General features: G+C 38.2%; 1 protein-coding gene across 1 annotated transcript; it reads right to left on the reverse strand.

The window, feature by feature from the left end:
- Nucleotides 1-1,565: 1,565 nt before the first annotated feature.
- On the reverse strand, nt 1,566-8,718 carry avpr1b (arginine vasopressin receptor 1B). Its single transcript, XM_003224008.3, has 2 exons — nt 6,398-8,718; nt 1,566-3,848 (listed from the first exon to the last, which is right to left on the reverse strand). The coding sequence occupies exons 1-2, from the start codon at nt 7,341-7,343 to the stop codon at nt 3,526-3,528; spliced, it is 1,269 nt and encodes a 422-aa protein (XP_003224056.2). The 5' UTR covers nt 7,344-8,718; the 3' UTR covers nt 1,566-3,525.
- Between the last annotated feature and the right edge of the window lie 3,702 nt (nt 8,719-12,420).

Below are 12,420 nucleotides of genomic sequence, written 5' to 3' on the forward strand. Positions count from 1 at the left end.
GATAGACCTCGGAACCATCTGTCCAGAGTTGATACTATGTCTGCACTGAGTTTTATTGGTCTCATCTGCCTGTGACCTCTCAGTGCCTGTCTCTACTTTCCAATCTAGTCTCCTCTATTTGTCTACTTCCTTCGGCTTATCTGAAATCCAGAAATTACTTTGGAAGTAATGCTTAATTTATGTTCTTTGCTCCGAGATAGCAGACCTGGAAGTCACAGCTCTCTCTGTCTCACCAGACAGGTAATAAGATTTCTTTCTGCACAATCTCACATGCGTTCAAATAAAATTGCTCTGCAATTGAAAATGTTATGATAATGTACCAAGACCCAGAGGGGTCAGAGCATTTGTGAGGATTTGGACTTAGAATCGCCTTCTGTTCTATAAAACAAAGGTTGTTAAATTCCTTATCTTCTAAATACATTGGAAAGATGGATTCGAGGGCATTCCAAAGCATGTCATTTAAATGAGCAATGCAGATTGCATAGAATTGTATAGACTTTGAGCTATATTTTGAATATTATATGGGTATAAAATACTGAGATGTGGATATAGTCAAAGTTCAGATAATTAGAATTTTTATGTTGTACATTGATGGAAGTCAGATAAGAAATCAATATAGAAAAGCACAATAAATGCAAAAAGAGGTTGCAATAAGAAATTAACAGGGATATTGCTCCTGTCGCTGATTAACAGAGTTTGCAAATGTCTTCATTAGAATTGCCTTACAAGGGAAATTGGATGAAACAGGAAAATCATAAACTCTTTCCCCCAAGGATGTGTCCTGGCATATGAATAACAGAAATTACCTTGTGGTTTGAAATGGAAAAAAATTGGCATACTGACTGGGGAATTCTGGGAGCTAGTGCTCTGTGGAGGTTGGTGGTTTTCATGTGAGTGGGGAGGAGAAGCCATTCTAGGTTTTCACTGGATTTAAAGGAAGTTTCCAATGTGCATTGGAGACCAATGTCAAAATGTAGGTTGAACCATGAATTCACATGTTAGAGATATCTGCACATATGATTTTCTCTTGCATATATCAGAATCCTCCATGATCTCAGTACTATTGTAATCATTTCAACTAAGGGGATGTGGCCAGACACTTCTCAGAATTTCCTGCTTGCTATGAGGCACAGAATGGCCATTTGAGAAGACTTCAGGTTGCAGGGAGGGTATATGGCTTAGTGTAGCATAGGTGTGTATGTGGATATTTATGCTATGCTGAGCAAAAGTAAGATTGAAGCCTATGAGACTATTTCATCTATTCAGAACTAAAATGCAAGGCTGTTTAATGATATTGATGTGAGAACATTCCTTAAAGCAGGCAGTGGCTATCTCTCTATTATCCAGATATGCTGCTGCTGCTGCTGTTGTTTGTCTTCAAGTGAGTTATGGTCCTAAGGTGAATCTGGGTCAGCAAAGCATAGTGGTTTGGATTAAAGCTCTGGTTGAGTATGCTTTATTTGAAATGTTTGGAACCAGAGATGCATTTAAAATTTTGGATTTTTCAAATTTTGTAATACCTGTATTTGCACATATGTATATAATAAGATATCTTAGACATGGGATCAAAGTCTGAACAGGAAATTTATTTATGTTTCATATACACTTTATACACATACCCTGAACGTATATATTTTAAACAATCTTGTGCATGAAACTAAGTTTGTATACATTAAATAATCAAAAAGTAAAGGTGTCAATATCTCAGCCACCCACGTGGATAATTTCAGATTTTGGAAAATTTTTGATTTTCAGATCAGGAATCATAAACTTGTATACAGAGTAGTGTTTTGTGTTGGGCTAGGATTCTGGATACTAGAATTTGAATTCCCACTCAACCATGGAAACCCACTGAGTGAGCTTGGGCACATCACATTTTTTTCAGCCTCAAAAGCTGAAAATCCCTCTGAACTAACCTTGCAAATAAAACCCTGTGTCCTGTGATGTGTGTGATTTCAGCTCTGCAAAAATGGCAGTTGCAGAGTCTCAGCATACCTAGCCTCCAAATATCAAATGAGACACAGGTGGATTGCAGGCAAGTATCAGACATTTATTCACTTTGGCCAAAGTAGGTGTGAAAAAAATCTACACTCTCAAATCAGACATCAAGGCAATAAATGCACACAAAGACATTTATAGAAGTTTGACAGCTATTCAAGCAATAGACTTTTGCCACCTCAAGTGCTGATTAGTGTAAGTTGGTGCAGGTTACAATCTGCACAGTGATTGGTGGAGGTGCACCATCTGCCATTGCCACTGATTAGCTTCTGGTCTGGCATTGCTCAGGGAATTTTATTTTAGTTTTATCTTATATTATTTGCCCTCTCTCATAACACTAAAATTTAGATGGAATCGATGACTATTGCAAATAGTCTAAAGACAAAAAGATATAAGCATTTTTCTGCGTAATACATAATTAAACTATACAATTCACTCACTGCCACAGAAAATGATGACCAATTACTTGGAAGCTCTAAAAAGGATTAGACTGATTCAAAGAAATAAAAGTTTCTCAAGGATTATTAATTTAATAAACATGCAATACTCAAAGACATTATATATACCAGATTTGTGGGAAGAAATTGCATCATGCTGCTTTTTTTCTTAGTTCTGAGGGAGAAATAGTAGATGTGGCAATTACCAGCTGGGACTGTCACCAACCAGCTAGAATGGCATCCTAGCCATGGGAGGCTCACAGGGTAGCAAGCAGGTGTCTCATTCCTGTTTCTAGCAACCAGGAGACATGATTCTTAAGTATAGGGAATGGTTAAGATATGGTATGGGATTGGATGGACCCTTAATTCAATGGGGCAGAATCTTATAAAAGAGACTGATTCAGAGACTGTGCCTGAAGTCAAATAGCAATGCTGCCTACTTTTATCATCTTCCTTGTGTTCACGTACACTCTTTGTAAAGCCCAAATGATACAATTTCAAAACAGATACCAGTAAGTAGAAAATGAGTGTTACTATTCTCTTTTGACTGAAACAAGCAGATTTGTACAAAACCAGTCCTTGGAACTAACTAAGAGTTACTTGAACCAGTTGTTTTTCTTTTTCTTTTGATACATCTGAGGGATAACTAATCTATATTCCAATTACTATAAGGTAACAAAGGATATATTTGTTTTGCAGTGTGAAATTAACTGTTTTAGTTACTTTTACAGTTACAGGGATGTAGCTTTGTTATATAGAGATACATCATGTACTCGGTAGCAGCAGCTTGTAGTGCAGCATTGTGTAGTGCAAGCTAGCAGTCCATGTTGACAGTCATTTCTGAATAACACAAACGGAAACAGCTTTTGCTAAAAATGCAACTACAATGTTAACTAACTACATTTTGTTGCCTGAGAATGGTATGTAATTATTCTTTTTAAAACGCAATTTTCCAAACTCTATAACAATCGTGAATGAAGATTTTCTTCAATCCAGCACAAATTGTAGCCTTCCTGTTCCTCCACATTTGTAAGCTAGAGATGGAGAATAATTATCATCCAAAGGCAATGCCTCAGTCCACCGCTATAGTTTAGAGTATCCCCGAATCACTCACAGTTTCCTCATAAGGCTGGTAGAAATCCTTCAAGCTCCCCAGCTGCATTTCAAGCCCAGCAGCAGCAGCAGCAGCTGGGGTACTTTGGGGGCTGTGCGTCAAGATGGTGGTCTTTCGGCTGCAGAGACTTCCATTGGAGAACTGCCGCTTGAAATTGGAGTGAAGGCTTCCACAGCATGCAAAAAAGTGGAAGACATCGTGAAACAGATGTCCACTGAAGAACATGTAAATCCAAGGGTTACAGCAGCTGCTGAGGCTGGCCAGCAACATGGTGATGGTAAAAGTTACATTGCTGGACTCTGAAATAAAGAGGAGAAAAAACAACAATGCAGGACCCATGTCAATAAAGATGTGTACCAAGCTTTTCCAGGTAGCAATCACACTTATCTGCCCTGAAGCTCATGCATGTGGCTACATATGGATTGGCCAGTTGCGGCTTGTTGATAGATGATATAGGCTCATGTGTGCTTATTCTCAACATATAATTTTGATGCCTTTCCTCCCTCCCTAACATGAAAAGTTCCCTGCATTGGAATACAGTGTTCCCTCACTTATCACTGGGGTTAGGTTCCAGGACCACCCACAATAAGTGAAAATCCGCAAAGTAGGCACGCTATATTTATTTTAATATTTATACATTATTTTAGTAGTTATACACTATTTTAAATCTTTATCAACCAGTCGTGTGTTGATAAATCATCTCCTTCTCCTCCCGTTGCCACTTGGGCTCCTTTTCTCTCCCTTTGGCTTCTTCCTTCCTTCCTTAGGTTGTAAATTGTATTTTTTATGATTTATAATAGTCTTTTAGAGTTTATTAAAAACCGCAAAACAGCGAATTCACGAAAAGTGAACTGCAAAGTAGTGAGGGAACACTGTATATGAAATAACCATGGACTACATGGTATCAACAGCATATATTCTCATTCTGTAAACTAATGGTAGACTACCAAACTTGTGGTCACGGGCTGCAAATGGAGCCCAAGTTGGGATAATGAACCCATTTTGGAGAACAGGATGAACTCTTTAAGATGCTGAGCCTGTTTGAGAGATGGGTTTCAGCATCTTGTGTAACTCTTTTAAAGCTTCTCTAAAGTTAGGGCAAAACTCAAGACTTTGTGACAATGAATTGCTTTAGGAAGATATTTAAGAAGTGACAATTATTTTGAGGGGAGATGTTCAAATTTATTCCCTGAGAGACATAATTTGCTTCTGTTTTTCCTTTCTGTGGGCAAAACTTGGACTTTTGCACATTTTCCAAATATTTTCCTCATTTGGGGACAAATAATTTGCAGACAAATAATGCTTTTTATATAACATAACTATTGGGACGGGGTGATTCTAATCTCTCTCCTCCAATAAAAATGTCAAAAATCAATTTTGGGGCAAGGAAAAATCCCTGAAATCAGAAATATGAAAAATATAAGGAAGGATATTTCTCATCATATCTTGATCTGAGATATCTTTCCTTAAGGAGAATAGGAAGCAAGCATCTCTACAGCTCAAACAGCCATGTTTTCAGTTAAATGAGATTACAAGAACCTGTGTGTTTTTCCAGTGCTTCATCCAAACAAATTTGAACAACAGTGCTCCAGAATATTGCTTGGAAAGGCAGATGCTGGGGAGTTTTTGAGCAAAAACATGAAGATAAAAAATAATAGCATATTAATGTCTTCAAGAGTGAATACTCATCCTTCTTAATTTCTACTATGTTTGAAGACCTCATTCCTAAATATGTTTACCTGAGAAAAGGAATCTCACTTCAAACATACGTAAACAAATTTGTTCTATTAATGTAGAAAGCATTTTTACAATCTTAGTGGTAGTTTGGAAAGGTTGGGGGTTTGGTCCATGTAGGGTAGCATGAGTGGCATGTTCCCAGATATTTTCTAAGCATTACAACATCCTGAAATCTACTTCTATTACAAAGGCTGTTTCGATTTCATCGTAAAATGTTCAGGTTCAGGATCAAATTCTCTCCAAGGTGCTAACTCTTCATTTTAGCCTCCTTCTAAAGTTCTTTTTTTAAATCAAGCATCTATCCAAAGAATCCTCTTTAGATAATCACCTTGAGAATAACTAAGTTCAAGGTAATGTAAAGCACTAAAAAGACACATTGACACTATGAAAGTATATTCAAGTATAATGGTAAACAATAGCATATCGATTCACATTTCATTCAGTTTATCTAATTGATCTAGTTACAATAAATATTTTTTCTATAGCATTTGATTTATTATTTCAAAACCACAATGTCTGCACTTTTGGATCCTATAACCAATTTTACATGAGGTATTGCAATTTCTAAAGCAAATCACTATTAAGGCATTGAAAAAATCAATAACTCTCCAGATCTCTCCATATATCAGTTTCTGTTTTGCCATAAGGAGAGCTAGACGGGGATGCAGAGCAATGCAATCACTAGTAGAATATTACATTTTGTGACAGCCAGCCTAGGCATTGCTGTTTACTGTGATGATAAAAAGATAAAAAGATATAGGTATGAATTGCCCTTCTACTTCTACTTCCCTTCTACTATCCCTTCTCTTATCTGATGCCAATGAAAGAAAGTATGTAAGTAAAACAGGCTTGGGGTGCATCTACTACTTTGTATGTGTGAAATAGGCATCTGTATGTGAGAGGCAGAGGGTCACATAAGTGTGTGAATACTTGTGTGTTGCACAAAACTGTTTTCTTTCATGATTTTGTTCATGTATGTGGGATTGTTCTTTCTCTTTTTTTTCCTGGGTTGGAAGAAAAATATGCACTTATGGTACGATTGTGGTAAAAAAAAATCCATCTAGGAAACAGGATGAACCCCTTGAACTGTCTCTCCATGTCTTCTACTCACCATCATTTGGTGCATCCTTGTCCCACACCGACCACATCTGCACACTGAAGAAAGGTGCCCAGCAGGCCACATAGGCCATCACAATGACAAAGGTCATCTTCACTGTACGGATTTTGGCACGAGAGATGGTACGAACACTGCTTACTCGAGAACCACCATGGCACTCTGCTCCCTTCTGACCTGTATAGGAAATGGAAGTCGTTGCCCTGCAAGAACCACCACTCTTAGTTTTTCCTCGAAGATTTTTGCAGATCTTGTGGCAAATTAGGCCATAGCAAAGGGTGAGGATGGCCACTGGCAACACAAAGACACACAAAGTCATCCATGTGACATACGCCTTGGATCCCCAGGGGTACCTAAATTCAGCCCAACAGTCTAACACACCAGAACCCTGACGCACCTCTCTCACCGAGAAGATGAAGATCTGTGGCAAACTGAGCAAGCAGCTGAGCAACCAAGTGGATCCGATCATCAGGTAAGCCTGGCAGCTGGTCTGCTGGAGGGTGCGCAGCGGGTGGCAGACTGCCATGTAGCGGTCCAGTGTCATGGCAATGAGCATATAGGTGGAGGCAAACATACTCAACACCTGCAGGTACTTGACAAGCTTGCAAAGAGGGTCAGGCCCCTGGAAGCGATAGGTCACTTCCCAAATCATCTGGGGAAATACCTGGAAGAGGGCTACGACCAGGTCAGTCAGGGCCAGGTGCAGGATAAAAAGGTGCATGCGGCTCATCTTCTTCCTCAGATGGTACATGGTCAGAAGGACCCCCAGATTTCCCACCAAAGTCACTGCCAGGATAGCAGCCAGAACCCCAATCTCAGCCTTGGCAAGTTCTTCATCTCGGGTGTAGAGGGCAGTTTGGTTGGTAGCCTCATTCTGTGGATCAGTGTTATCCAGCAAAGAGCTGTCCGTGAAGCTGTTGAAATAAGTGCTATTCTTCTCCATTGACAAAGATGCAAAAATAATTGGGGGTTATTACCGAGGCAAATCCTACAATCTGTTGTGAGTGATAGATGAGAGTCTCCTGTCCTCTTTCAAAATTATTTCTGATCAGATTGTTTGCTCCCTTCTGACTGGATCACAAGAAGCCTGAATGCTTCCCACAAATACTGAACCATTTCATCCCCAAATATTTTGTCCTATTATTTCTTTCTTATTCTGTGGAGAGTCGGAGTCAGCTAACATTAAGATAACTTCAAAATCCCTTCCTCTCCAATACCCCCTTCCCAACCTTCAGTTTTCCTGAAAAGCTGAAAAGGCTTTTGCAAACATGCAATGGTCACAATATATTTTGGTTATTCTCTCTCTATTCTAATCTTGCCTTCTGGGGTGGAGGTAACTACTTCTAAAATGCTATGACCCCTCTTCTCCTATCCTTTCACTTCCTTGCTAGCTCAGAACAGCTCTTGCTTCCTCTCCAAACAGATACTGTTATAATAAATTTTGTCAGAACCTATTATATTTACATTAGTAAATCAAAAACAAAACAAAGCCAGGCATCCTATAAGCCATCATAGATTTTACCTAAACAGTAAATTAAACTAAAACATATATCAATTAAATCCCAAATTTAAGCCAAATAATCTCTTTACTGGTGCCGGTAACAGGTGCTAAATCTGAATGCAGCTGATTCCCCTGGCTGTGTGAATTCTATCTATGTTTGAGTCTGGGTTTTATAGACGGAGAGCTGCCCTTTCTGGTTGGCTGGTTCCTGCCGTCTGGCTCCATTGTCATCCCTGTTGCTCAGCTGGAGTTTCTAAAACTAAAGCACACATATACTGCTGTGCTTTTCAATTTTGAACAAAATAATATTTGCATGAAAAATAAAAACCCCAGCTTTACTTCTGCTATTCCACATGGAGACCATTGTATCTTTTAAACTCAATATTTCTGCAGCTTTGCTGTAACTCAGTATGTCAGGGAGGAGTATAGATTTGGGGACCCTGGTCTGTTTCTTTCCTTTAAATGAGCTCATATTCAAAAAAGTTCTTTCCCTCAACTCTTTGTCACCGGGATTCAAGTAAGGTGATGAGAACAGAACACAAAATGGCCAAACATTTACCTAAATCAATGTGATATGTGTTCTTTGAAATCTACCTTATTTCAATGAAATTCTATTAGTAGTTGTCTACCCGTTTTTTTCGAGGAGGTTGATTAGGAACGGATTACAAGATATGAGTGTAATTCAAGTGAGAGCTTAGAAATGTGACTTTTTGGTATGTAAAACCCCCAGAATGCCTTGGCCAGCATTGTAACTGTGAGTTGGGAGATTCTGAGAATTGTAATCCAAAAAAGTGATGTTTATGTGTACCAATTTTGAATTCTTAGAAATTTCAAACAATAAATACAGTGGAATGGAATTTTATAGGTTGGGATAGACAAGGAAATAAACATGCTTCTGTGACCATTATAAAAGAGCTTATAACTGTTTTGCAGATCCAATGTTCTTTTAAAGAATTGCTGTTTGCTATATATATATATATATATATATATCCAGAAATAGTTGCTCTTTCTGACCAAAGCACTGGAGACTTCACAGGGTATGAATTAAAAAAATCAATACAGTTTTGGATATGAAATGAACAGAGGTTTTTGGTTGGTCATTGCAAAAAGCAGCAGCAAATTATTCTTTGTTTTCCTGGGTATTTCCCAAAGAACAGAAATATCATAATAGTGATACTATTTCCAACAAGAATAATGTTTACCTCTGTTATCTTTTGCCATGGGGATTGTAATAGTGAAGAGTCTTTTGTTTCCAAGCAGTGATCCTTTTAGTTAAATACAAATTAATATCACTTATTACCATCAACATGTTTGCTGTTCCTTGGAGGAAAACAGAAGCTGGCTGTTTCCTGTATATTATTGCTTTTCTTTTAAGTGTATTTGCAGGTACAACACGAGCTCCTTTTGCAATACTTGAATTGATTTGTTCTTTTGTAGGAACTGGCTATTAAGTTATTCCAAACACATGAACAAATTGTATTAGTCAACCAGAAGCCATCTGTCGGGGAGACTTTGGTAGCGCTTTTCCTGTAAGGCAGGGAGTTGGACTAGATGGCCCATGTGGTCTCTTCCAACTCTATGATTCTATGGTTCTATAAGTTGGCATCAATTATGTTGAAAATATTGAGCTGTGCCAAATTGTAGAAATGTCTCTAAGCATAGACTTTATATGTGGGGAAGAAGCATTGCAAGGAATAATATTCTTCTTTATTGTTTACCATCAGACTGTCTAATATTTTGGTAGATCACTAAAATGTGTCATAAAATAAAAGCAGAAATGAAATCCAGTTGGATGAAGAACTGTAAGGGATGAGCATTTACAAATCAGTTTCCTGGGCCTTCCTGAGCATTTAGATGATGTAGATGATTTTTTTTAATACAATAGCAAGAAGTCATGCTGTGTAAAAACATTTTGATAAGGAAAGATGTGTGGGAGGATTGCTTCCTGTATTAGTCTACTGCAGTTTTTCAGCTTTCAGTACATTAACTATTTCTTCCCTGCAGACTACTTCTACAACTAAGTACAGATAATTTAAGAATATTGTGATGCCCTTACAAGTCTACAGAGCAATGAGGAATGATAGGATAGTTTCCTATGAATGAGAAAGAGTTGAAGATTTAATGTTTGAAATATTCCCTTTGTTTACAAAGAAAGAAGCAAAACACAAAAGGATGCAAATACTCTACCACACAGTCTCAACATGCATCAGATTGTTATGCAACAAAATTTGGGAAATATTCTTGTTTGAATTACAGATTCAACAACCCCTGGGCAAGAGGGTTGGTTGACAAGTTCACTGCACAGAAAAGAACATGTTTGTAAGCTCTGATCCAATACCCAAAGAAAGAAAGAATTTATCTGTTGATTAATTTGTAGTTCATCTTTAACTGCTTGACAACATTCAGTTCATTTTCTCTTTCAAACTATAAGCTGATATTTCATCTTTGTCCAAAACCTTAAATTCTCCTCCTCTGAGGAAACATTAAAACCCATTAAAGCAAATATAGTGACTTTTTGAGGGTCATATCTTCAAGTTTCATCAGAAAGAGATACTTTGGAAAAATTATGGTGACTGATCTAATCAAGATGGCAAGCCAACAACTAGGTACAATGCAACTGCACGAATTTTGTCTTTCATATTAGGTTTTGTTCAACTCACTACAATGTTTTCCAATCTTTTCATTTACCCAAAACGTTGATGAGAGGAACTCATCCAGAATGATTTTACACCAAGTCAACTGAGAAAAGGCTGTAGCTATCAATTTGGTACTGCATAGTAGTGACCATAAAGGTTTGATTGGGACATTTTAAATAGAGGAACAATCCTGTCCTGAGGAAATATTCATGTTATACAAGTTATGTATTATCTTATTTTCCCTCAACAAATATATTCCAGATAATCATCTTTTTATGTTAAATTCTTGCAGATCACATTGAGCTATCTCACCATCATGGTAACCGCCACCACACAGTTCTAGACATGTGTAATAGATGTACCTCACAAATATGGAGCAGGATGGAAGAGATGTAAAGCATCCCGCCAGCTGTGAATCCTAAATGCATTATTTGCTACTAGTAAGGACTCCTTGATGAGAAGAAGAATGGGCACTGAAATTCCCCATCAAAAGGTCCTAGTGCTAACCTTCACTGTTACCCCAGTATGAAAATCTATCCATATATTCTTTAACAAGTAGGTAAGTAAAGGTTTCCCCTGATGTTAAGTCCAGTTGTGACTGATTCTGGGGATTGGTGCTCATCTCCATTTCTAAGCTGAAGAGCTGGCGTTGTCCATAGACACCTCCAAGGTCATGTGGCCAGCATGACTGCATGGAACACAGGTCTTCTCTAATCTTGAACTGGCTGTCAAGGTATATTGCAAACAATTGACCTGCAGATTGTGCCTCCCTTTCCACCTAAAGTAGATGTATAAAAAGAGCGAGATACTTCAATTTTCTAAAAGAGCAATGGTTTAAGCCCTTCCACATTACATAGTGATAATGCTTTGCTATGGCTGCATCCTATGAACTTCTGAGGTTGGTAGTTTGACTGGGCATTTGTGCTCTCTGGCTGAAAATTTGAAATGGCCATTCTTAAACTGCAAATCCCAAGATTCCACAGAATGTTGACATGGCAGTTAAAATAGAAACATAGTGCTCTTATTGTGTAGTGTGAAAGGCCCTTAGTCTTTTTCGGCATAAAAAGGTAAGGAACAAGTAGACTTGGCACCTGTAAGTAGATTGGCAGACTGAAAGACATGATAAAGCATCAACCTTAGGACTTCATCTCATGGGTTTAGGGCTCCATTTTCATGTGCTTCAGGAACTGAGCCCCACAGTGAAGGGGCAAAGATGCAAAAAAAAATGCTAGTTTAATTCAAAGTTGAAAAGCAGGAGCCCCCTTCCAGAGGAGAGGAAGGACACTGTGAGAGTTGGATCTTCAAACTGAAAAAAAACTGGTTATTACGTGGCCAAAGCAAGACAGCAAAACACATTTACAATGCAATCATTGGGTTGCTACAACCCAAGTTGGTTGCAAGGGCTTTTTATCACTGTTACAGAAAATTACAAGCATGTAATTGGTGTACAGAGATCTTTTATCCCATTGGTCTAAAATTGATTACATCATAAGCGTCTTAACTTTGGCTTTTTATTTCCATTGGCTTTTTATAATTCTAACAGACAGGAAGGCACACTTAATACCTTAAACAATGGCACAACTATGTCTCTCACCCTGGGCATAGTATCCGCGGGCCAGGCTTATCTATTTCTTCTGTTGCAAACATAGCTCCAAACAGCTGGGAAACTTAGGGAGTATTAGCTAACTAGTTCTGTCCTGATGTACTTTTATCCTTGAAAAGTAACTTCCTCTCTGCAGAAGCATTTTCCCAAACTGTTAGTGTTTTCTTAAACATGGCCTCACAATCGGGTCATAGGGCAGTAAATTAGGAAGAAACGTCCCTGAAAATTCCCTTTAAAAACTATGTCTTCCTCAATGGGAGATGTAAGTACACTTCCAGTG

This window comes from Anolis carolinensis, chromosome 4 (genome assembly GCF_035594765.1).
Source record: "Anolis carolinensis isolate JA03-04 chromosome 4, rAnoCar3.1.pri, whole genome shotgun sequence".
Classification (NCBI taxonomy): Eukaryota; Metazoa; Chordata; class Lepidosauria; order Squamata; family Dactyloidae; genus Anolis; species Anolis carolinensis.